We start from the raw sequence: 27,644 nt of genomic DNA on the forward strand, positions 1-27,644 counted from the left end.
CACTTTTTCAGAATCATCTTCCAGGATTTGAAATAGCTCAACTGGAATTCCGTCACCTCCACTAGCTTTGTTCGTAGTGATGCTTTCTAAGGCCCACTTGACTTCACATTCCAGGATGTCTGGCTCTAGGTGAGTGATCACACCATCATGATTATCTGGGTCATGAAGACCTTTTTTGTACGGTTCTTCTGTGTATTCTTCCCACCTCTTCTTAATATCATCTGCTTCTGTTAGGTGCCTACCATTTCTGTCCTTTATTGAGCCCATCTTTGCATGAAATGTTTCTTTGGTATCAAACACATTAATATTGTTTTTTTATTAGTCTTTTATAAAACAAAACCTGAAGTTGGGAGGAGAACGTACAGTTGCACTGAGTGCCCTGCATGTGAACATATTCCATTAGGAAAATGCATTTGTGAGTCCAGCTTGTTAGTCCAACAAAGCTAGCCTAGGTGCAGTCCTAGCACAGGTGGCTCTATAGTGTTGTACTCTAATAGATTTACAGTGTTTGTCACACAAATAATACAGAAAAAACAAATGCAAGAAGTGAAATCATTAAAATCTTACCGTATAGTACCTTGAAAAGTATAGTAGAACAACAAATACAGCAGCTGGCATATGGGACTGGCATCCAGTGGACAGGAAAGGAGTTACTGATGCAGGAGGGAGGGGTTGGGGACGGGAGAGCCAAGGACCGAGAGATGAGATGAGAGACGGGGGACAGGCTGCCGTGGTGGCCACGCCTGACGCTGATGGCACACGCGTTCACAGCTTTGCAAGTTTGCAACTTGTTCATGTTTAGGGGACTTGCTGTATTTTATTAATTGTAATTTTATTCATTATAATCAGATGGTGATAAAGTGACTATATTTTGTTAGAACTAAATCTGAATTTCATGTTTGCAAATTGTGTTGTAGTTGAAATTTTTGTTGTTTTTTAACCAAGTATTCTTGGTTTGACACATAGTAAATAAAGCTCATTGGACAAATGAGGAATGACTCACCTCATTATAATTAGACATTCTGAAGTTCACAGCAAGCTCCCAGCACTGATTACTTCTTTCCTTGGATAAGATGTAAGATGATATGGCTTGCCTATTCCGGAAGAAAACAGACACAAGATATTACATTAGAAACATAAAATCATTGGTGTTGGAAAGGCCCTGAATATTAGGATCACCAAATGGATTTGGTAGAACTGCAGAACACAGAACTTCTTTGATCTACTGCAGAAGAGGCTGTTTTATGTTACAGGATTCCATTACTTGAAATGATCTTTTTCCTGTTCCAGTCAAGTGAGAGCCTGTATGGAAAGCTGGTACCATGACGAAATCTAAGGTCATTAGAAATAGAATAGTTAATTAGCAAACATATTATTACTGTATTGTAGCGGTTATAAAAGAATGTATTACGTTCCATATTTTTAAGTCACTAAAGATAAATTATTCTCGGTGCTCTAGTGCTCATTTGATGACCAGTGACGGTGTGACTGTCTGACCTCTGGTGGCAGTAGCTCGTAACTGACTGATGAAATCTCAGCTCTTACGAGTTCTACAGGTGTATGCTTAGCTTCCCTGAATCTCTGCCGGTCTGACTGTGGGTGTGCTGCCTCAGAGAGCAGAGTCCAGAGCCAACTTTGTGGACCTCTCAGTCCCGGTGCCTGAAATGCGTCCACAGGTGCCGCACTAAGGCCTCGCAGCCAGCTGTTCTGTGCAGCGTTTCAAACAGACGTCCTGAAGTTCACAGCAAGCTTCTAGCGTTGATGTTCAGCATTATTTTAGAGGCTTGCATGAAGTATTTTTAGAGTCGGTATCTGGTAAATATCCACATGAATGTGTGTTTCATAATGTGTAGATGTTACGTGTTTGTGTGAATGTCTTCTGCTTCAAATTGAAGCATTACCATTCCTCATATGCTGCACCATGAGTTATAGATGCTGCTTGTAAACAAGCAAGAGGCTGGAACTGACCAACAATTTGAAAATACTAAACCACTGTACTAAATAGACTTATATACTCCATTTAGATTGGTGCCCCAAACTGAAAAAGACTAGGAAAATTTACATTATCTTCCCTGGTGGCTCAGACGGTAAAGAATCTTCCTGCAATGCAAGAGACCTGGGTTCGATCCCTGGGTCAGGAAGATCCCCTGGAGGAGGGCATGACAGTCCATGGGGTTGCAAAGAGTCAGACACAGCTGAGCCACTAATACTAAGGCTGAATAATTCAAAGAGGAACATTCTGCCATGTGATATTAACACGCTTTCCTTTGTCTTTAACATAAACCATTCTGGATTATTTATTTAACTTTTTCTTTTCATACTTGGTATCTCAACTAACTGAGTCCTTTCATCTCAATAGCTTAATCAACTATAAATTGCTAGATTATTATTAATGTGGGTCTCTGGTAATTTTTTTTAAATTTCAGGTACAATGTGGATTATAAAGTTCCACATACTTTAAGGTTTCTTCTGTGCTAACACTTGTAGCTCTTTTAGGAGAATATACAAGAAATGGGACAGCCAACAATTGCCCCATCTTGTCCTGTGACCACTTTCTTACAGTCAGCACCTTCTTTAGCTTACCAAGAGTACTGCACCATAATATCTTTCTTTTCTGCCTGCTCTGTGATACATTTCTCCCGCCTTGTGTTTTGTGTTACCATGGAGACAGGAGGTGCTCCAAAGCCCTGGGAAGATGGGTGGATGCGGGTCTTTGAGGAAACTGTCCCTGCTGGCTAGAGAAGCCTGAGGCAGGAATCTAGCAGTAAATGGAAAGAGGGAATTACGTAGTCAGACCTGACTGTGTGTCCAGAGCATCTTAGGAAGCACAGGCCCAGCCGATGCTGCATTCAGAATTAGTTGTTTACAGAAACCAATTTTTCCAAGATCTCGATGCACCCTGGGCTTTCATAGGAACCAAGCTTAGATTTTTATTGCAAGAAAATAACTGAAGTGACATTGACTTATGTTTCCTCATTAAAAGGGAGCAGCTTCTAAGAAAGATCCTCTTTGCCTGACTTATTTTGCCGATCAAAAATTTCACCTTTAAAATGCAGATCGATATTCTTTGACTCAGCCGAAGCTATCAGAAGTCAGATTGCAGGCTGAGCACAAGGGACTCTACAACCAGCACCCAAATCATTGATCCAAATATGCTAGTTCTAAAAATAAGTAGTTTTTACCCTAAATTGTCCTGTACGCCTTCCATATTTTAGAAACAGAATCTAAAGCCTTTAAACATTTCTGTTTCCTACCATATTATTTTAACTCATACTTGTTAATATTTTTCTTTAGGAGAAATCTGCTAAAAGATTTCAAAATAACATATTTTTTCATGCCTTTTCCTTCGGATATGTGCATGGGAATTACTGCTGAAGGCAGCCTCTTTTTCAATAGATAAGATCCATACTAGGGGTGTTTCCTGGATTTTTGTCAGGTATTTCGTAGCCTAAACAGGGACGGAACTCAGATATGTTGAGACACCATCAACATATCTTCCTAGATTACTGGTCCAAGGGCATAGTATGCAGAATTGTACTTTGGAGGAAGAAGGCCAGTGAGCTATAAATCTGTAAAAAGAATATGGTTGAATAAGATCCTCCTACTTAGCTCAGACAACAGCAGGAGGCAGTCATATAATAGCCTGAGCTGCTCTCTAAGGTAATGACTGTGAGTCATGCCAAAATCTTTTTTACTCATTTTCTAGAAATACAAGAAACCAAAATCTTAGTCATTTCGGATTTTATAGTGAAACTTGGTACCATCAATCCAGTACACGGTAATGCTGCTGGGCTATGAGCAGAACAATCAGAAAAGGCAGGTCTGTCAGCTTTAACATGTGCCTCTGCACCTTGGCCCAGTGTAGGTCCTGTTCCAGTTTGAATAGGAGAATGGCAAGAAATAAAGGTCAATCTCATTTTGGAAAGAAGGAGAGTCACATTTAGTATGTTAGATCCTTCTAATTTTCACTGATTTACTAAAACGTCTACAGAACTGCAAAGTAAAAGAATCTGAATGGTAACTTGGTCTCCCTGTGCCTTGGTGGCTGGATAAACATACGTCAAAGCAGAGACAGTGGAAACAATAGGTATGTCATTATAGCATTCAGTTTCACGACTGCACTTTGAATCTTTAGTCATTGCCTATTTTCCCGTTCACAGAAGTTACATAAATCCAAATTACCTGGGAATGTACAACTGTGGCTTCCTTTCCTTATAAAACAAAATCACAATGAAATGCTAAATTTTGGAACATTATATTCTTTCACTTGGATGTTTTTCATGTAGCTAAAAAAAATAATGTTTGAAAAGCGTTTTCCTTCTGTAGTAACTGATTCCTTTAATACCTTATCTTTCACTTATGGACCTAATCTCAATAAGGTATGTATTTGGGAAATTTTTTTCCCCTCAGTTTTAGGGTTGTATTTTTATCTGCAATTTATTTCCCTATATAATTCAAACAGCACATATTTACCTGATATCTAATTATTATTGTCATACAATCTGTGACCATAGAACAAAACTAAGATTTCTAATCTGAGTTACATAGGGAAATAACTTGCTGATTTAAATGCATTCCTGATACTGAGGAGGAAAATTCCAAACTGCATATCCATACAAAGCTGGGGCTTCTGATCTTGATTTTATAACTTTTACTTCAGCCCTTTGAACTGTACATCCCCCTATATGGTGACATAATAAATTTAGAAGTATTTTTAGCAAATATGGGGAAATGGACAATATTAATTTCTACTAGGATATCAATTAGAACTTTTAACTAAAGCTTAAAAATTATTTTTGGTATAATCCCTAAATTTTGTTAATACTAATTATTAGCTTTCTAATAGTACACATTTTTGGGGGCTCCAAAATCACTGCAGATGGTGATTGCAGCCATGAAATTAAAAGACACTTACTCCTTGGAAGGAAAGTTATGACCAACCTAGATAACATATTCAAAAGCAGAGACATTACTTTGCCAACAAAGGTCCATCTAGTCAAGGCTATGGTTTTTCCAGTGGTCATGTATGGATGTGAGTGTTGGACTGTGAAGAAAGCTGAGCGCCGAAGAATTGATGCTTTTGAACTGTGGTGTAGGAGAAGACTCTTGAGAGTCCCTTGGACTGCAAGGAGATCCAACCAGTCCATCCTAAAGGAGATCAGTCCTGGGTGTTCATTGGAAGGACTGATGTTGGAGCTGAACCTCCAACACTTTGGCCACCTGATGCGAAGAGCTGACTCATCGGGAAGACCCTGATGCTGGGAAAGATTGAGGGCAGGAGGAGAAAGGGACGGCAGAGGATGAGATGTTTGGATGGCATCACTGACTCGATGGACATGGGTTTGGGTAAACTCCGGGAGCTGGTGATGGACAGGGAGGCCTGGTGTGCTGTGGTTCATGGGCTCGCAAAGAGTCAGACACGACTGAGTGACTGAACTGAAGTGAATAGTACAAATTCCATCTGAGATAGTTACTCATCACTGGAGTTTTCTTTTTTTTTTAATATATATTTAATTGGAGGCTAATTACTTTCAATATTGTATTGGTTTTGCCATACATCGACATGAATCTGCCACGAGTGTACTCGTGTTCCCCATCCTGAACCCCTCTCCCACCTCTCTCGCCATCCCATCCCTCTGGGTCATCCCAGTGCACCAGCCCCAAGCATCCTATATCGTGTATCGAACCTGGACCAGCGATTCGTTTCACATATGATAACATACGTGTTTCAATGCCATTCTCCCAAATCATCCCACCCTCACATTCTCCCACAGAGTCCAAAAGACTGTTCTATGCATCTGTGTCTCTTTTGCTGTCTCACATACAGGGTTATTGTTACCATCTTTCTAAATTCAATATATATGCATTAGTATACTGTATTGGTGTTTTTCTTCCTGGCTTACTTCACTCTGTATAATAGGCTCCAGTTTCATCCACCTCATTAGAACTGATTCAAATGTTTTCTTTTTAGTGGCTGAGTAATATTCCATTGTTTGTATGTACCACAGCTTTCTTATCCATTCATCTGCTGATGAACATCTAGGTTGCTTCCATGTCCTGGCTATTATAAACAGTGCTGCGATGAACATTGGGGTACACGTGTCTCTTTCAATTCTGGTTTCCTCAGTGTGTATGCCCAGCACTGGGATTGCTGGGTCGTATGGCAGTTCTATTTCCAGTTTTTTAAGGAATCTCCACACTGTTCTCCATGGTGGCTGTACTAAGTTTGCATTCCCACAACATCACTAGAGTTTTCTATAAAGACACCTGATTCAAAACTCTTACAGGTGTTAGCACTGGTAGAAACCCCAGGTTCTAGGCCTGTGCTGTCAGGACAGTAGCCAATAGCTGTGTGTGGCTCTTGAGCTCTCAGACTGTGACTAGTCTGAATTAAGATGTGCTTGCAATAGGGTCTATGAATTTTGAGTGAAGGAAGTAAGTTTTGGCTGTGCATATGTATTTGAGACATGTATATATAGATAGAAAATAAAAGAGAATAGCTACTGAATAGAAGAACTAGGAGCATAGAACCATTGGTCATTTCAACATTTAATAATGTGGAAAAAGACAACAGCTAATTCCAATTCAATAGCAAACTAAGATATGTTTTATTTAACTTAAATTAATTTGAGCTTTGCCAATCTTCCATGTAACTAGTTTGGCTCAAGAGCTATGGTACATTTAGGCTTCTCCAAATTGAGACTATTTCCCTTTTTCTCAAATGCTACAAAGAAGCCTGGAAACATTCAAACTGATAGCAGAAAAGATACCATTTCTCTATTGAATAGAAAACTATTTTCAGTTATTTATTCATTAAATTATCTATCTGAAAATATATATTTATTTTTATAAAAATATATATTTAATTGTGTGCTTATACAGTACAAATTTATAACATATAGAACAGAATTCTGAATTAACTCTGTCTTTGAATTATTACATGTATGTGTGTATATGTTAGTTGCTCAGTCATGTCCAACTCTGTGACTCCATGGACTGTGACCCGCCAGGCTCCTCTGTCCATGGGATTCTCCAGGCAAGAACACTGGAGTGAGTTGCCATGCCCTCCTCCAGGGGATCTTCCCAACCCAGGGATCGTACCCAGGTCTCCTGCATTGCAGGCAGATTCTTTACCATCTGAGCCACCAGGGAAGCCCTAAAATATGTATATTATAATTTAAATTGTGGACTTAGAATGTTATTACAAAGATCGAAGTGTAACATTGATTATAAAATACAAAAATATTTTGCATTATGAAAATACACAGCACAAAACGCTTCCCACAGGCTCGCGGGCTGCTGCTTCATTGTGTCCTGTGTGCTGCCGGCCTCGACATGGAACCTCCTTCTTGGGTTCTGAAACAGCTACTCTGCCTCTCACACTAAGTCTTTGTGGAGGAGAAATAAATAAAATTTTTTTCTTTTAAGGACATAGATGGGAAATTCAACGTGTTGCTTTCATTTACTTTCAGTGGCCCCATCTAGTTTCTGGTCATATGGGGCTTCAAGGAATAACAGGAAGTATAATCTGCACCTGTATTAATGAATTTAGGGGGAATTACCAGTTTTCTATATCAGCCTGAAAAGATTAGATATAACAAAGCCTTGTTGTCCTTATATGTGAATAAAATATATGGAAAAAATATGTACTATAACTATAAAATACATATTTGATTTTGAAGACTTAGTACAAAAGAAAAATTAAGGATTTCGCTAGTATATTTTTTATTTTGCTTACATGTTGAAATGATAAAGTTAACATTGGTTAAGTAAACTGCCTTGTTCAGACTAGTTACACCTGGTTTCCTTCCCCAGTTTTTAGGGTGACCACTGGACAGTGTTAAGTAGCATGTGTAGCTCACTTTCATGATGCTTGTTGTATCTCCATTGGACAGTGCCATTCTAGACTCGAAGCTAGGTCCTCAGGAGGCCAGAAAGCACAAATGTGTACATGAAATAAAAGTTGACATGTCATCAGTTTCTCAGAGTGTTCTTCTGAAGTGTTTTCTTTGGGAAGGATTAATATGAAGTCAGGTGGTAAAACTATGGCACGCTTAGGTTTTGTCACTCAAGAAATAATGTTTTAAACACCTGTTATAAAGCAGGCACTATTCTAAGAACTATTTTATTTATTCTTTGTGAATGAAACAAAGATTGTTGCCTTTGTGGAGCTTACATTCTAGCAAGTTAGATCAGAATTAGATGATACGAGTTTGTTTTTCTTGCTCCTTGAACATGCTGCTTTTGTTTCGATATGGCTAGTGAATGTGACTCTATATGTGGTGACAGGCTGGGGAGACCTAAAGGAACATTTTTATGTATAAAGTCATACCTAAAGTTATTTCATTTAAAATCATCTTCATTACATGCATTGCAGGACTGAATTCTCCAATGAATAAACACAGGTAGTTTTAAGCAGATTTTTATTAGGCTGAAAATCAACTTCAAGTTTATAAGGTTATATTCAAAAAGATTCTATGAGCATCAGTTCTCGTGTGTTTTGGTACTGGTACACTAGTTGGGTTTGTTTTTTCTGCAGAATTTTGGACTAACTAAATAATGGTTTTGCATGTTCATAATAGAAATGACAGGACCCAGAATGTCTCAAGGCCTGAGCACCTAGCATGGTGGATAAGTATTCAGCGGGTTAACTAATGAGTTAACTTAACAATGACTTCAGCTTATGATCTCTGGAAGAATAGTTGAAGAAATTGTTTGGCTTGGCAAAGATTTGGGGATTGCGATATCTGTCTTTAAATAGTTGAAGAACTGGTGAATGGAAGAGGAATTAGACTCTCTCTTTTTTGTAATATAAATTTATTTATTTTAATTGGAGGCTAATTACTTTACAATATTGTATTGGTTTTGCCATACATTGACATGGATCCGCCATGGGTGTACATGGGTTCCCCATCCTGAACCCCCCTCCGATCTCCCTCCCCATCCCATCCCTCTGGGTCATCCCAGTGCACCAGCCCCGAGCGTCCTGTATCATGTATCAAACCTGGACTGGCGATTTGTTTCACATATGATAACATACATGTTTCAATGCCATTTTCCCAAAGCATCCCACCCTCGCCCTCTCCCACAGAGTCCAAAAGACTGTTCTATGCATCTGTGTCTCTTTTGCTGTCTCACATACAGGGTTATTGTTACCATCTTTCTAAATTCCATATATATGCGTTAGTATATTGTATTGGTGTTTTTCTTTCTGGCTTACTTCACTCTGTATAATAGGCTCCAGTTTCATCACCTCATTAGAACTGATTCAAATGTTTTCTTTTTAATGGCTGAGTAATACTCCATTGTGTATATGTACCACAGCTTTCTTATCCATCCGTCTGCTGATGGATATGTAGGTTGCTTCCATATCCTGGCTGTTATAAACAGTGCTGCAAAGAACATTGGGGTACACGTGTCTCTTTCCCTTCTGGTTTCCTCAGTGTGTATGCCCAGCAGTGGGATTGCTGGGTCATAAGGCAGTTCTATTTCCAGTTTTTTAAGGAATCTCCACACTGTTCTCCATAGTGGCTGTACTAGTTTGCATTCCCACCAACAGTGTAAGAGAGTTCCCTTTTCTCCACACCCTCTCCAGCATTTATGACTTGTAGACTTTTGGATCGCAGCCATTCTGACTGGCGTGAAATGGTACCTCATTGTGGTTTTGATTTGCATTTCTCTGATAATGAGTGATGTTGAGCATCTTTCCATGTGTTTGTTAGCCATCTGTATGTCTTCTTTGGAGAAATGTCTGTTTAGTTCTTTGGCCCACTTTTTGTTTGGGTCGTTTATATTTCTAGAATTGAGCTGCAGGAGTTGCTTGTATATTTTTGAGACTCTCTTAATACGGCCGTAGTGGGAAAAATCAGTAGGACTAGTGACTAAGATTTTAGGGGAACAAACACTAGATAAATATAAGTTAAAACATTTAATTATTAGAGGAATATATTGCCTTGTGAGATGGTGAGACTATGACTAGAGGTCTTCAGATTTAGACTGGACAACCATTGGATGGGATTCTGAGTAAAGGGAATTCAGGCTTTGGATAGATGGTTCTGGCAACTCACTAAGGGTCTTTCCAAACCTGAGGTTGGCCTCGATATTATATGATTCTGTGAAAGTGAAATGGAATTGAAATAGCATACCTTACTCATTTAGGAAAAAAAAAAAAAAAAACTGCGTTTGTGGTATCTAGTAAATGTTGACCTAGGAAATATACAAAATATAAATACATAAGCACACTATAAGATCCCACTTAGAAATGGCCTAAGGAAAATATTTAGTTCCTACAGTATTCATCTGGTTATTTTCCAGTACCGCTTCCTGGTCATTAGCATGGGGTATAGGCTTCTCCTCAAATCTCAAGTGTAAAGTGCTCTTTTCCTTTCACAATATGTCTTTTGCCATGGCCTCATCCTCTGCCCCCAGAGCTGTGGGGGAGTAAGATGTGAATTATGTTTGCTGGAGGCAAATATCGAAGTCTCTGTGACCTTGAGGTTCATGGACTTATCTAAACCTCAGTTTCCTCATTTATTAAGTGTTAGTCGAAGTGTTAGTTGCTCAGTCATGTCCGACTCTTTGCAACCCCATGGACTGTAGCCCACCAGGCTCCTCGGTCCATGGGATTTTTCCAGGCAAGACTACTAGAGTGGGTAACCATTCCCTTCTCCAGGGGATCATCCCAATCCAGGGATCAAACCCAGGTCTACCACATTGCAGGCAGATTCTTTACCGTCTGAGTGACCAGAGAAGTTGTTAATACTTTTATCTTAGAGTTGTTGGAAACATTTTTAAATAACACATAAAAGGTTTAACACGGAGAAGGCAATGGCACCCCACTCCAGTACTCTTGCCTGGAAAATCCCATGGACGGAGGAGCCTGGTAGGCTGCAGTCCATGGGGTTGCTAAGAGTCGGACACAACTGAGTGACTTCACTTTCACTTTTCACTTTCATGCATTGGAGAAGGAAATGGCAACCCACTCCAGTGTGCTTGCCTGGAGAATCCCAGGGACAGGGGAGCCTGGTAGGCTACCATCTATGAGGTCACACAGAGTCAGACACAACTGAAGTGACTTAGCATAGCATAGCAAAAGGCTTAACATATATTATGTATCCACTAACTGTAATATCAAGCTATATACCTGTATAATTTGCCTACATTCTTCCTCATAAACCACCAGACCAACCCATGAATTTATTTACTATCTGGTATCCATCAGTTGACAGGCAATTGCATACTTTAAAAACCATTTACTTAATGGCTGCTAAGCCACACACTGGTGACCACTAGTGCCTGGTAGCTTGAGACAGCTGTCAGTGACAGATAGCAAGACTAGTAATAGTAAACAGATGCTTTGGTTGGTTTTGGTATATAAAAGTTAAGAGGGAGTTGCTTTGCACATGAAAATTTGAGTTGAAAATGTGTTCTGTGATTGTGCAAAACAGCAGTGCTGTCTTTAAATTTTTATTCAAAGGACAGTGAAATAGACCAAGACTGAATTATTGTTATTATTGTTCAGTTCATCAGTCATGTCAGATTCCTTGAGACCCAAAGGACTGCAGCATGCCAGGCTTCCCTGTTCTTCAGCATCTCCCAGGGCTTGCTCAAACTCATGTCCATTGATGAGTTGGTGATTCCATCCAACCATTTTATCCTCTGTCATCCCCTTGTCCTCCTGCCTTCAATCTTGCCCAGCATCAGGGTCTTTTCCAATGAGTCCGTTCTTCTCATCAGGTGGACAAAGTATTGGAGCTTCAGCTTCAGTGTCAGTCCTTCCAATGAATATTCAGGACAGATGTCCTTTAGGATTGACTGGCTGGATCTCCTTGCTGTCCAAGGGACTCTCAAGAGTCTTCTCCAACACCACAGTTCAAAAGCATCAATTCTTTGGCATTGAGCCTTCTTTGTGGTCCAGCTCTCACATCCATACATGACTACTGGAAAAACCATAGTTTTAACTAGGTGGACCTTCATCGGCAAAGTAATGTCTCTGCTTTTTAATATGCTGTCTAGGTTGGTCATAACTTGTCTTCCAAGGAGCAAGCATCTTTTATTTATTTATTTTTTTTTTTTTTTTTTTTTTTGCATCTTGTAATTTCATGGCTGCAGTCACCATGTGCAGTGATTTTGGAGCCCAAGAAAATAAAGTCTGTCACTGTTTCCCCATCTATTTGCCATGACGTGATGGGACTAGATAGCATATTGAAAAGCAGAGATATTACTTTGCCAACAAAGGTCCGTCTAGTCAAAGCTATGGTTTTTCCAGTGGTCGTGTGTGGATGGGAGAGTTGAACTATGAAGAAAGCTGAGCGCCGAAGAATTGACGCTTTTGAACTGTGGTGTTGGAGAAGACTCTTGAGAGTCCCTTGGACTGCAAGGAGATCCAACCAGTCCATCCTAAAGGAGATCAGCCCTGCGATTTCTTTGGAAGGAATGATGCTACAGCTGAAACTCCAATACTTTGGCCACCTCATGCGAAGAGTTGATTCATTGGAAAAGACCCTGATACTGGGAGGGATTGGGGCCAGGAGGAAAAGGGGACGATAGAGGATGAGATGGCTGGATGGCATCACCGACTCGATGGACGTGAGTCTGAGTGAACTCCGGGAAATGGTGATGGACAGGGAGGCCTGGCGTGCTGCGATTCATGGGGTTGCAAAGACACAACTGAGCAACTGAACTGAACTGATGGGACCAGATGCCATGACCTTTGTTTTTTGAATGTTGAGCTTTAAGCCAGCGTTTCACTCTCCTCTTTCACCATCATCAAAAGGCTTTTAGTTCTTCTTCACTTTCTGCCATAAGGGTGGTGTCATCTGCATATCTGAGGCAATTGATATTTCTCCCAGCAATCTTGATTCCAGCTTGTGCTTTATCCACCCTGGCGTTTCTCATGATGTGCTCTGCATATAAGTTAAATAAGCAAGGTGACAATATACAGCCTTGATGTACTCCTTTCCCAATTTGGAACCAGTCAGTTGTTCTGTGTCCAATCCTAACTGTTACTTCTTGCCCCACATACAGGTTTCTCAGGAAGCAGGGAAGGTGATATGTTATTCCCATCTCTTGAAGAATTTTGCACAGTTTCTTGTGGTCCACATAGTCAAAGGCTTTAGCTTAGTCAATGAAGCAGAAGTAGATGTTTTTCTGGAACTCTTTTCCTTTTTCAGTGATTCAGCGGATGTTGTCAATTCCATCTCAGGTTCCTCTGCCTTTTCTAAATCCAACTTGAACATCTGGAAGTTCTCGGTTCATGTACTATTGAAGCCTCACCTGGAAAATTTTGAACATTACTTTACTAGCATGTGAACTGAGTGCAATTGTGTGATAGTTTGAATGTTCTTTGGCATTACCCTTCTTTGGAAATGGAATGAAAACTGATCTTTTCCAGTCCTTTGGCCACTGCTGAGTTTTCCAAATTTGCTGACATATTGAGGGCAGCACTTTCACAGCATCATCTTTTAGGACTGGAAATAGCTCAACTGGAATTCCATCACCTCCACTAGCTTTGTTTCTAGATATGCTTCCTAAGGCCCAGGATGTCTGGCTCTAGGTGAGTGATCACACCATCGTGGTTATCTGGGTCATGAAGATCTTTTTTGTACAGTTCTTCTGTGTATTCTTGCCGCCTCTTCTTAATATCATCTGCTTCTGTTAGGTCCATACAGTTTCTGTCCTTTATTGTGCCCGTCTTTGCATGAAATGTTCCTTTGGTAGCTCTAATCATCTGGAAGAGATCTCTAGTCTTTCCCATTCTACTGTTTTCCTCTATTTCTTTGCATTGGTCACTTAGGAAGGCTTTCTTTTTTCTCTGTGCTATTCTTTGGAATTCTACATTCAGATGAATGTATCTTTCCTTTTCTCCCTTGCCTTTAGCTTCTTTTCTTTTCTCAGCCATTTGTAAGACCTCCTCAGATAACCATTTTGCCTTTTTGCATTTCTTTTTTCTTGAAAATGGTTTTTATCACCACTTCCTTTTTTTTTTTTTTTGACATTTAAAATTTTTTATTGAAGTATAATTGACACACAACATTATATTAGTTTCAGGTGTACAACATGATTTGATATTTGTATATATTGTGAAATGTTCACCACAATAAGTCTAGTTAACATTCATCACCATATACAGTTACATAATTTTTTTCAGTGTAAGAATTTTTAAGATCTAGTCTTTTAGCAACTTTCAAATGTGCAGTATAGTATTATTAACAGTAGTCTCCATGCTGTACATTACATCCTACAAATTATTTTATAACTGGAAGACTGTAAATTTTGACTCTCGTCTATATCTCCTTTATCCATTCATCCACTGATGGACATTTAGGCTGTTTCCATATCTTGGTTATTGTAAATAAGGCTGCAATGAACATGGGTGTGCATATTTTTTTCAAATTAGTGTTTTCACTTTCCTCAAATAAATAGTCAGAAATGGAATTGCTAGATGATATGACAGCTCTATTTTAAATTTTTGAGGAACCTCCATGCTGCTTTCCATAGTAGCTGCACAAATTTACATTCCCACCAACAGTGCACAAGGATTCGCTTTGCTGCACCTCCTCTCCAACAGTTATTACTTGTCTTTTGATAATAACCATTTTAGCAAGTATGAAGTGATATTTCACTGTGGTTTTGATTTGCATTTTCCTGATGATGATGACGCTGTGAAAGTGCTGCACTCAATATGCCAGCAAATATGGAAAACTCAGCAGTGGCCACAGGACTGGAAAAGGTCAGTTTTCATTCCAGTCCCAAAGAAAGGCAATGCCAAAGAATGCTCAAACTACCACACAATTGCACTCATCTCACATGCTAGTAATGTTTAAAATTCTCCAAGCCAAGCTTCAGCAATACGTGAACCATGAACTTCCAGATGTTCAAGCTGGTTTTTGGGGGTTTTTTTAATTTTTTTTTAATTTTATTTTATTTTTAAACTTTACAATATTGTGTTAGTTTTGCCAAATATCGAAATGAATCCATACAGGTATACATGTGTTCCCCATCCTGAACCCTCCCCCCTCTTCCCTCCCCATACCATCCCTCTGGGTCGTCCCAGTGCACCAGCCCCAAGCATCCAGTATCGTGCATCGAACCTGGACTGGCGACTCGTTTCATACATGATATTATATATGCTTCAATGCCATTCTCCCAAATCTTCCCACCCTCTCCCTCTCCCACAGAGTCCGTAAGACTGTTCTATACATCAGTGTCTCAATAACATGGTTATTGTTACCATCTTTCTAAATTCCATATATATGCGTTAGTATACTGTATTGGTGTTTTTCTTTCTGGCTTACTTCACTCTGTATAATAGGCTCCAGTTTCATCACCTCATTAGAACTGATTCAAATGTATTCTTTTTAATGGCTGAGTAATACTCCATTGTGTATATGTACCACAGCTTTCTTATCCATTCATCTGCTGATGGACATCTAGGTTGCTTCCATATCCTGGCTATTATAAACAGTGCTGCAATGAATATTGGGATACATGTGTCTCTTTCTATTCTGGTTTCCTCAGTGTGTATGCCCAGCAGTGGGATTGCTGGGTTGTATGGCAGTTCTATTTCCAGTTTTTTAAGGAATCTCCACACTCTTCTCCATAGTGGCTGTACTAGTTTGCATTCCCACCAACAGTGTAAGAGAGTTCCCTTTTCTCCACACCCTCTCCAGCATTTATTGCTTGTAGACTTTTGGATTGCAGCCATTCTGACTGGCGTGAAATGGTACCTCATAGTGGTTTTGATTTGCATTTCTCTGATAATGAGTGATATTGAGCATCTTTTCATGTGTTTGTTAGCCATTTGTATGTTTTCTTTGGAGAAATGTCTGTTTAGTTCTTTGGCCCATTTTTTGATTGGGTCATTTATTTTTCTGGAGTTGAGCTGTAGGAGTTGCTTGTATATTTTTGAGATTAGTTGTTTGTCCATTGCTTCATTTGCTATTATTTTCTCCCATTCTGAAGGCTGCCTTTTCACCTTGCTAATAGTTTCCTTTGTTGTGCAGAAGCTTTTAAGTTTAATTAGGTCCCATTTGTTTATTTTTGCTTTTATTTCCAATATTCTGGGAGGTGGGTCATAGAGGATCCTGCTGTGATATATGTCAGAGAGTGTTTTGCCTATGTTCTCCTCTAGGAGTTTTATAGTTTCTGGTCTTACGTTGAGATCTTTAATCCATTTTGAGTTTATTTTTGTGTATGGTGTTAGAAAGTGTTCTAGTTTCATTCTTTTACAAGTGGTTGACCAGTTTTCCCAGCACCACTTGTTAAAGAGATTGTCTTTAATCCATTGTATATTCTTGCCTCCTTTGTCAAAGATAAGGTGTCCATATGTGCGTGGATTTATCTCTGGGCTTTCTATTTTGTTCCATTGATCTATATTTCTGTCTTTGTGCCAGTACCATACTGTCTTGATAACTGTGGCTTTGTAGTAGAGCCTGAAGTCAGGTAGGTTGATTCCTCCAGTTCTATTCTTCTTCCTCAAGATAGCTTTGGCTATTCAATGTTTTTTGTATTTCCATACAAATTGTGAAATTATTTGTTCTAGCTCTGTGAAGAATACCGTTGGTAGCTTGATAGGGATTGCATTGAATCTATAAATTGCTTTGGGTAGTATATTCATTTTCACTATATTGATTCTTTCAATCCATGAACATGGTTATCACCACTTCCTGTACTGTGTTACGAACCTCCGTCCATATTTCTTCAGGCACTCTGTCTATCAAATCTAATCCCTTGAATCTATTTGTCACTTCCACTGTATAATCATAAGAGACTTGATTTAGGTCATACCTGAATGGTCTAGTGGTTTTCCCTACTTTCTTCAATTTCAGTCTGAATTTTGCACCAAGGAGTTCACGATCTAAGCCACAGTCAGCTCCCAGTCTTGTTTTTGCTGACTGTATAGAGCTTCTCCGTCTTTGACTGCAAAGAACATAATCAATTTGATTTTGGTATTGTCCATCTGCTGATGTCCATGTGTAGAGTCATCTCTTCTGTTATTGGAAGAGAGTGTTTGATATGACCAGTGAATAGAAGTGTATATATCTAGTTAATGCAAAAATCCTAATTTAATTGTCAGTTATCTCCTTTATTCAAAATGGCTTTTATCTGTCATCTCTGCTTTCTTTTGTTTAAATTGGGGGAGTAATCTTTTTTTATCATTTTTGTTTCTACTTAATTGGTTTCTATAAGAATTTCTTGACACTCCTAAAAGATTTTTAGATATATACAAAATGCCCTTTTGATCTTTTTTATCTTTTTTTATCTTTTTGATCATTTTTTATATGTTTTCAATACAAAAAGTAAAATAAACAGCAAAATGAAGCAAAGAAAAGACAATTATTTATAGCACCAGTAAATCAATAGTAAGGAAAACCACAGGGGTAAAGGCTGCAGGTGGCCAGCAGTAACTTCAGTTATTGTATAGATTAAAAACATATATTTGTCACACACTTTACTATCATGTAGGCCCAGTAGTGCTTTAAAATTATATTTATGGGTCATTTTTTCTCCTGCCAAAGAAATGGTATTACTGAGTAAACCAAACAGCTGCTTAATAGGTCAAAGTAATAGTTAAGAGCAAAAGGTAAAGAACTGTAAGGAGAGATCAAATTTCAGGAAGACTGAAGAGATGCAGTCAATTTAGGACACCAGAGTTCTCTATTCTTCCTCCTGTCAAACTACCACAGGCTCACCATTGACCACAAAAGGCAGGAGCTCTATTTCATATTTCATCTGAGAATTGGCACTTCTAAGAACCCAGTGCCCATTAGAACCACAATGTGATGGAGGATCAATACTGACTTAAAGGAAATAATGCCTCTTTCTGAACCATAACTGATATTTCCTGTAGCAGAGAGGGTTTTCCCCAAGGGCTGTCAGCCAGAGCCTTAGCCTTGCCTTCTTAGCTCAGGAAACATAACAGCTGTTGGCTGAAATACTTCCTCATTTAGATGCTGGATTACATACATTTATATTTTCTTTTTTCTCAGCGACTTTCCCGGTTCTTGCGTCTTTTATGTTACTCAAGAAATGATGGAAAAGTTAACTTAGGAGGGTGGGTTGGGCATGGTTTTTTGTTTCTAACTTTCTTTGTCATCCAAATATGTATTCTGCCAAGGTCATGTTGGATCCAGCCCAGTTTGTGGTTTAAGGCTTTTATTCTCTCTCTCTCTCTCTCTCTCTCTCTCTCTCTCTCTCTCTCTGTCTCTCTCTCTCTCTCTCAGGTCTAGCAGATTCTCTGTATTTGAGACCCATTCAACTTTTCAACAATTTCCAACTTTTCATTTAGTTTCAGAAAACAACAACAACAATAACAACTGTGTAGGACTGTAGAACCAAGTCTACAGTAAGAATCACATAAGGAATTAAATGGAAATAAGTGAGTTTCCCTATCTTAAAGGATAATGACATGTATTCTCACCCTGTTTATTGCTACAGAAACATAAATACAAGATGTGTAGATTGGATTTCCTTACTGGCCTAGCACTAAAAATAGCAGCTGGCCCTGGCCCATCTGTACTTGAATCACCAGTGGCCTGGATATTAGCAGTAGTCCTAGATAGATCATACTTCTTTTCACAGACATCAATTACAATATCTTAAAGGTGAAAAAAAAAACCTTGGATTTGATTCATAAAATAATAGCAGAAGTTTCCTGTCTTTGGAGAACTAAGGAAGCATTCTGATGCTGCTAAGTCACTTCAGTCGTGTCCGACTCTGTGCGACCCCATAGACAGCAGCCCACCAGGCTCCCCTGTCCCTGGGATTCTCCAGCCAAGAACACTGGAGTGGGTTGCCATTTCCTCCTCCAGTGCATGAAAGTGAAGAGTGAAGAAGTCGCTCAGTCGTGTCCGACTCTTGGGGACCCCATGGACTGCAGCCCACCAGGCTCCTCCGTCCATGGATTTTCCAGGCAAGAGTGCTGGAGTGGGGTGCCACTGCCCTCTCCGAGGAAGCATTCTACTTTGCCTTGATGCTTTCATCTCCATTTAAAGAGCCCATGTGTCCAAGTGTGTCACCTTGTATTTGGAACTAATTTCACATAAAAAAAGATACAAGCCTACCGGCGTCAAATTGCGATTTATTTCGTAACTCTGAGCACCTGTATAGAGTTTTCGCCAACTTGCAGAGTTGCAGTATCGCCCTGATGTTTGAAGTGAACCATTTAGAAATTAAGTGCATGTTTTTTGTGTGGAATTTGGGTCTCCAGTTCAGCCCACAGGAAACCACCAATAGCAGACTTTTAAAATAGTGTCAATAATAATGGCAAAAGACACCTGAACCAACATTGTAATAAAATGTCTGTATAAAAGAGTACTTCCAACTTGGGAGCTTTCTTTACTCATAAACATTTTCTCTAGTTTGCAGTGGGACAGGGGATCCTTCACCTACCTAACTTCATTCGTACTTTGCAGTTTGGGATGTGACTTCCTCAGTGCTACAGCTTGGGCCTCCCAAGGCTGAGAACCAGGATGGAGGCTGTTGGGATGCTGAGAGATAAAGGTGCAGGCTGGAGGGAAGTGCCTCTAAAAGGAGCTCTCTACTTTCTTTTTTATTTCTTCAGTGGTCTCAGGAATGACCTCTTTTTATGTTATTCTGTCTTGTCTATTGCTTCTCAAGAAAGATTCTCCGTCTAAAACCACAGAAGAGTTACATGCCAGCTTGGTTTTTCTTCTTATCACTTTGTGCCTAAAGCTAGCCCAAAACTATCTAAAGTTTTCTCAATAGGGTGGAAACGCTTTTGCCTGCATTGGCTGCCCAGTGTTATCCACCTAATTCTCTGCAGAAGCAGATGGTAAAAGAAAAGCCCATCCTCTGCTGGGCGTTTCATCCTTGGATCTGATATAGGTCAAGTAAAGGAGAACAGAAGTATCCAAGGGGTAGCCAACCTTGTTTTTAGCAACACTAGTTTATTAGTGGCCTTGACGAGAGCTGTCTCAGAAGAGTGAAGGGTCAGAAGGGAAGACCCCCAGAGAAGAGAATGGCAGCCCACTCCAGCATTCCTGCCTAGAGAATTGCATGGACAGAGAGCTTGGTGGGCTACAATCCACAGGGTCCCAAACAGTCAGACACAACTGAGTGTCTGAGCATAAAGGGTCAAAGGCATGATTGGAGCGGGTTCAAGAAAAAAAAGGGAAGAAAGGAAATGAGGCAGCAGTATCAGCAGTTCTTCTGAGATGTTTTGTTACCAAGGCAGCCAACAGTGGAAAAGGGAATAGAGCAGGATATGGAGACGGAGACATTTCTTCTTTAAAGATTGGGGTCGTTACTGCAGAGTACCTGTATGCTGAGGGAAATGGTTGCCTGAAGAAGGAAACCTTGAAAATGCAGGAGAGAAGAAGGCACAGCTGCCACAGGATGGAAGGCAGGTGCCCACCCTGAGGAGTGTTCCTCAGAGGGAGCACGGGGGGGAAGGAGTGTGGATTCTGCAGTGAGCAGCTGATGGAGGGTCTCTTCTGATCCCTCTGTGGTGAGTGAGGTGAAGGTGAAGGGGAGCAGGCTGGGTGTTTGCTGAGCAAAAGGAGAGAGGATGGGCTAGGAGAATGGACAAGGAGTGCCAGGGCCCTGTCGGGGTAAAGGTTGTACCTGAAGTTCAGAGTCAGGAGTTGAGGTAGTACCAGGAGAGAAAAGGAGTCTGCGTGTGACCTTGGAGATACTGAGGTAGCTGACATAGGTACACCATCCACAGAGTTATGCGGGCAGGAAGTCTGTCAGAAAGCATTTTGAAGCATGAGTACAGGACATTGCTATTATGAAACTTAGCTTTGAATTACTTAGCACTTTTTCTTGGCAAAAAGCTTTTTAAATTTCTTTAAGACAGCCTTAGTATCTCCAGAGACAGCATTTGGCTCCTGCCACTGATTTACTCAGTAACTAAGTCTAAGCAAATGATTTAACCTCTTTTTGCTTTTACCTCTCAATCTGTAAAATGACAGTGGCAATGTTTCAAGTACAACAAATGCTTTAAAAATAAAAGTGCTACATAAATACAAGCTATTAATAAAATGGTATTTCAACCCTCATGAGTACGGTCACCAGAAAGTCAGAAAGGTCAGAGCATCTGAACAACAAGCCTTGGGTGGCAGAAGCCTCACTTGGAAGGCTTGGGCAGAGGAAGGCACAGCCAGGTACCTCGAAGGAACTGTCACCCTCATCCTTCCCTTTAGTTCTCACACCTGCTCTCGGAGTCTGACTATTGAAACCTGAGACTCACAGAGGTGAGCTAACCTGTAAAGCCAAGGGGTGGGACTTGGACTTCAACCCCAATGTACCTTAGAATCCCATGCTGTTTTCACTTTGCCACATGTGGGATTGGGCTTGACACGTCATAGCCGGGAAAGGCGTGGAAGACTTTACCTGTGTACAGTATAGACCTGTATTTTAGCCAATCGAATCTCTTCTCTGTCATCAAAAATGTAATGAGAGTTGCCCAGCAGCAAAATAAATTATAGTTTGTTGGAGATATCATCATGATGGAGTTGTTTACAAGAACTCAAATGACAAGAAAAGGTAGGAACGTTTGGGAAGGAGCAGTAAGCAGACTAAAAATTTGCACTTAGCTACAATGCAGTTTTCAAACACTTTGGGGCAGGAGAGTTGATCCTAGAAAAAAAAACTTTTGTGTGTGGTCTTGGGAACTGTAGGAATACAGTGTTAGCTGTGCTTTTTACTGCAAACATGATACGCATGTTATAAACTAGAGAGATAAACATTCTAAGAGAAAGTCACTGCTCTGTAGATTTTTACTTTTGAGTAACAATTGCCCACCTGATAAAGAAGGTGACAGGAAGAGTGTATTTATTTTCTTCCAACAGCTAAAAGGTGATCAGACTTCTAAAATTTGTTGAGATTGTCCAGAAAAGTGAGTAAAACACTCATCCATCACCGGGAGCCCCGGACAGGAAATGACAGTGCAGTAAATACCTTCAGCAGCTGCCTTTTAATGTACAAGCTGTTTTCAGTTGGAATTTTCAGCACTCACATAAAACACACTGTCATGAGTGACTGCTTCTGCTCCAAAGTCATCGCTGTTGGGATAATGGAACATCTCTCAGCGAATAACCAAAAAACTTTAAATGTCATGTCAAGTTTGTTGAAGCCATTTCAGGCCACGTTCAAGGTTATGAGAATATTGAGGGTTCTGTGTTTGGTTTTTTTTTGAGTTTGAGATCTACATGAGATTACTCATAAAGTTGTACGATGTGAGAATTAATTAGGAGAAAATCTGTTGCTCTTTGGGAAAGTCAATTGGCTAGAGTCATTTAGCTGTTAGCTATTATACCTCTTCCCTCACAGCCTGGAGAAGTTGGGATTGCTGTCACTTACCAAAGAACATACATGTGTGTATAGTTTACAGGTCTGTATTGATACATGTGTATGCATTTGGCAAATTATGACATTATTTTGATTTGCTAGGAAATTTTGACAATTTGATTTTTAATTTCCTGTTAGTTTTTTCTTTTTATTTTCAAAAGGAAATTAATCTCATTATTATTCAAACTAATGCCTGTCTTAGGTGTAGAAATAATTTGCCCACTGCGTATTTATTGAGCACCTACTTTGCTCCACAGCCATCCTAGGCACCAGTGTTACAAGCAGTGTTTAGAACAATGTCCTTGCTCTCAGCGGAGCTTATGTTCTAGTGAAGACATAGACAACAGACAAGTAAGCAAGTATACGATCTGTCCCGTGGTCATAGGTTCTGTGAAGGAAAAGACAGAGTGCTGAAAAGGTGAGTGCTGTTTTAGATGGATGATCAGAGATGGCCTCTCCCAATAGCACTTGAGCAGAGACCTGAATGAAATGCAGGACCAACCTTGCTAATAACTGAGTGATGGGCATTTCAGGCACAAAGGAAGCAGGAAGTAAGCATTAATACTAATGAGATAGTTGCCTGTTTATATTTTTTAGCTTATTCTTAACCTCTGTGTGTTTATTTTAAATCTTCCTTACTCTTGAATATTTTTTAGTTTAGTCTGTCAAAAAGGACTTGTTTGTTGAGAATAATTATTTCGGTGTTTCATAATGTGCACAATCCTTGCTTATCACAGTAATAAGTTTAATGTTTCTTTCTTCCTTACTGTAGAAAATCAGAAGTTGCAGTTGACAGAAGGGCCACATTCACACTACAATATCAATTGCAGCTCAACAAGGACTGCAGTCGCCAAGGAGCTTAATTATAATCTAGACACTCACACGTCTACAGGGAGGACCAAGGCAGTTGAGAAGAAGGAGGCCTGTGATGCAGAAAGCAACAGAGAAAAGGAAATGGGACTTATTGGCTCTGTTTCTAAAAACGAACCCATTCCTGAAGTTGAAGCCCTGCTGGCAAGATTACGAGCTTTATAAATTAAACTGGTAAAAAATGATTAAGCCAAATATAAAGCCATGCTGTAAGCTGTAACACTTGAAAAAAGTGCTTTTTATATCAGTGACTTTATATAGTTTTAAATTAGGATATATATTAGAAAAATAAAGCTAAATACATGATTGCAGTGCTTTTCCTATGTACTTGAAGTTTTGGCTTATTCAAGATTGTAATGGGCTTTAAATGCTTTTCTTGTCTCCTGGTGTTCGTGTGTTCTATATTTGGTGGTTGAATTATACATAATGCTTCAGAGAGCAGGTAGGTGGCCAGGTGTTCAACAGTGTGTCCTTAAGAAAATACCATCTTTTCAAGTCACTGTGATTTTTACTTTACTATTTTCAGCATTAGTGAACATCAAATCATCAGCCTCCAGTCTTGCTACTTATCCATGTATAGTCCGTGTATGTTATTTATAAAGGGCCAGGTTCCTCCTTAATTGGGATCTGTATGCTATTAACATAGCACAGAAAACATAAAACTGGATATAATAAAGCTGTGAGGAGATGATTGGTAAGCTCATTATGATCATTGTTGAATTCATGTTAATTAGACCCTGTTGGAGACTATATGGCAACTGAACACATTTCCAAAACTGATGTAATAGGAATAGATGTCCTCTCTTTGCAGAACACACATACCTTTGTGTAAATGGATGCCATGTTATAGTGCTGCCGAAACTCTTAGGGGAGAGAGCATTTTTTTTCCCCCTAATAATGATGATTCTGGGATCAAATTGCCATTTTGAAACTTTCCACATTAAGAATTTTTAATTTCTGTGAACAGACTTGAAATTGCAGTTCCTTTGATCTGACAATCAATAACTTTAACAAAAATCTGAAGTGTTTCAAGGAAAGTCTTCCTATGTAAAGGTTGCAATTTTATCCCATTGGGGGCATCATTAATTCTATTAATTCTATATCAAAGAAAATAAACTTTGTTATTTGCACTAAATAAAAAAAGTTGCACCTTTTTGTTTTGTAATTAGCATATTCTGTGGATTAGGGGGAAAGAGACTGTGCTCTGCGGTCTATCTAAGCATCTCTTTTGCTTTATGACATGCAGTAAGCAAGTGACTGCTCTTTTACCTTCAGTTAAAAAGCAGTTATATGGAACTAGTCTGGCGAGGTCCACTGCTTTTTATTTCCTTGTTTAAGTTGCCACCTCCTTTCAGCTCCAGGTTAATAAAGTTAATTAATTAGAACAATGAACCAGGCCCTGTTTATAGACACTGGGGAACAGAGTGTGATCCATAGTCAAGGTGGGAATAAATTGTTCTCATCTGTGTTGCTGAAATGTGTGTTTTACCCTCCAGTTGCAATACGTATTTTCCTGAGAACACATCTTAAAAATCAGGAAAGATGAAGGATATTTACTCATTTAAGCAGACAGGAGCCCTTAACAGCAAGGAAGGAAGCTAAATGCAGGAATCCTGATTATCTGGTCTTCACATGATTTTGCGAAGACTTGAGATTTTCAGAAACAAAACTAAAATTCAACCTAAAAGTTTGGACACACCAGATGGCAGGTAAGTGTCAATTTAGGACTGGGGAGCAGACACAGGGGAGAGGCCGTCTGGCCAGTAAAGGAGAGTGAAGTTGACACAGTCTCCCAGGGGTGGAGGAAGGCAGGGAAGCCCCGAAACTGAGCAGTCTGCCCCAGGGCATCTGTCTGCAGAGGCTGAAGGACATGCTCAGGCCTGGACAGGAGGCTGCAGCTATGAGGGGAAGCACAGGACAGTTGACAGAGGTAAGAGGCAACCAAGAAACACTGGTTTCTGATGCAAGTGTTTCTTCCAACAATAAGCAAGGAGGTATAATTAGGATTTTTAAAGTCATAATATTCCTTTAGTCAACTGTGGATGAAAACTATAGGGAGGCAGACCTTGAGATACAGTTGTGTTTCTGAGCAAGGAGATTTTGCTTATTTGAATTAGTGAATAAAAAGTCAGTACCTTGACAAGGATGCTCCATCCAAGCTAGTGACACACCCCAAAATAGATTCCCCTCCCCTTTCTCTCAGGTCAAGGAGAGAATTTAGCAAGAACACAGACAACTAAGTGATCATCAAGGGGTCCAAAAGCAAAGACCTGCTTGTGGGAAGCCATAAGTTTCCCAATAAAATATTTAAAGTAATTTAAAAATAAGAAAAGCAATCTAATCTAACTATATACACATATATATCCTTTTCTTAACATGTATTTGAATAGTTAAAATATGCCAAACAGCTAATGTTTATGTTAGCAAGTAAACATTTCAGTAACTTATCTGAAAAAACTTCTACTAAAGCTAAAAAATGCAATTATTTATATTAAGTAAATCTAAAATTCTTAGTTGTTACAATAGTGTTTATTCAAAAACAAGAGTTATTAATGATTTCAAAATGTTAGTTTAGCCACAAATGATTGTTTCTTAGGTTATTCATTCTCATTTTAAAATATCATGATCAGCCACTTCAGTTGAGCCCACCAGGCTCCTCTGTCCATGGGATTGTCCAGGCAAGAACACTGGAGAGAGTTGCCATTTCTTTCTCCAGGGGATCTTCCCCACCCAGGGATCAAACCTGAGTCTTCTGCATCTCCTGCATTGCAGGTGGATTCTTTACTGCTGAGCCACCAGGGAACCCCCTAAAATGTAATTCAGTGTAGATCTGAGTTTACTAGTTAGAAACTAAATCTATAATGTACAAATCTTTCATCTTATTAAACTCTCCTTTATAGATAAGCATCAGTGGATTTTGGTAGTAAGTTTTGTGGCAACCTTTTGTACAGAGTGTAACTTTTGGAAAGTTGTGAGGTGAAGTCGCTCAGTCGTGTCCAACTCTTTGCGATCCCATGGACGGAGTAGCCTGACTCCATCCATGGGATTTTCTAGGCAAGACTACTGGAGTAGGTTGCCATTTCCTTCTCCAGGAATCTTCCCGACCCAGGGATCAAACCCAGGTCTCCCACATTGTAGACAGACGCTTTACTGTCTGTAGGTCTTAATATATAAACGGCTAATGTGAATGAAAATTTTTTAAACTGGCATTCATTGTCTTTTTCTTCATGTTAATTATTAAAAATTTTGAGATCCAGGAATTGTAGCTATCAGTGACCCACTCTTTATTTTTGTCTGGTGAATTGGTCAGTGGTAGCTATTACACACCCTTGCCAGGCATGACTATTCTTAAAATAGGTTCTAGGGCCAAACTGTTCAATCATTATGCTCAAGAGCTACTGTTTAGCAAAACACGTGGAGCTGCCAAAGAGCCACAGCAACTGGATGACATTTCAGAATTGAATCCAAATCTCCCCATAAAAAGAAAATAATGGAACCTTAAACCATAAAACTTCATTATTCCTAAGTAGGCAATTGCCTTTTAAAGTGGATGTAAGGGAATAGGTTACAGCTAAGGTGGGAATGGAGTTTGAGGTAGAATGAAAGTGAGCCATGCCCCTAATTAGAGTTTGACTGTGAGGGTCTCTTTGCCTGCTACTCACCTTGTTAGATTTTGAGCGTCACATTTGGCTTCATACTCTCTTTTCAGCATCTCCAAGACGACAGGAGCTTAAAAGGAATCTTAATTTATTTCCGGAAACCGTAAAATGATATTTTTTCCCCTTTACTATCCCTTTTGAAATTCTAGCCATTGTATAAAAATGCTTTGAAAATTCCAGAAATTGTCTTCTTCCAGTGAATATCATTAACATAAATCCAGGTTCCTACAGATCTATGTTGTTATACATGTTATGCTAATTGATACCTAAATTTTTTAAAGGGATTCTGATGATGAAATTGGAAGCCAAATTATTAGATTATCATTTCAGGACTGCCTATTCATTTTCCTTTACAACAGCCTTTTAACATATTATGCATTATTTAAGGTTCAAAGTGAAAGCATTAGTCTCTCAGTCATATCTGACTCTTTTTGACCCCATGACAGTAGCTCGCCAGGCTCCTCTGTCTATCGGTTCAATTCAGTTCAGTTGCTCAGTCATGTCCAACTCTTTGCAACCCCATGGACTGCAGTACGCCAGGCCTCCTTATCCATCACCAACTCCTTGAGTTTACTCAGACTCATGTCCATCGAGTTGGTGATGCCATCCAACTATCTCATCCTTCTCCTGCCCTCAATCCTTTCCAACATCAGGGTCATTTTGGTTGAGTCATCTCTTCACATCAGGTGGCCAAAGTATTGGAGTTTCAGCTTCAGCGTCAGTCCTTCCAATGAACATTCAGGACTGATTTCCTTTAGGATGAACTGGTTTGATCTCCTTGCAGTCCAAGGGACTCTCAAG

At 39.6% G+C, this 27,644-nt stretch overlaps 1 protein-coding gene across 1 annotated transcript in view; it reads left to right on the plus strand.

Annotated features, from left to right (window-relative positions):
- The window catches only part of DIAPH3 (diaphanous related formin 3), a 561,965-nt gene extending 537,438 nt beyond the window's left edge, over window positions 1–24,527 (plus strand). The window contains 1 exon segment of the mRNA XM_070380219.1: window positions 23,087–24,527. Coding sequence (XP_070236320.1) covers window positions 23,087–23,349 — 263 coding nt within the window. The 3' untranslated portion in view covers window positions 23,350–24,527.
- Window positions 24,528–27,644: the final 3,117 nt, after the last annotated feature.

Source organism: Bos mutus, chromosome 12 (assembly GCF_027580195.1).
Source record: "Bos mutus isolate GX-2022 chromosome 12, NWIPB_WYAK_1.1, whole genome shotgun sequence".
Lineage (NCBI taxonomy): Eukaryota > Metazoa > Chordata > Mammalia > Artiodactyla > Bovidae > Bos > Bos mutus.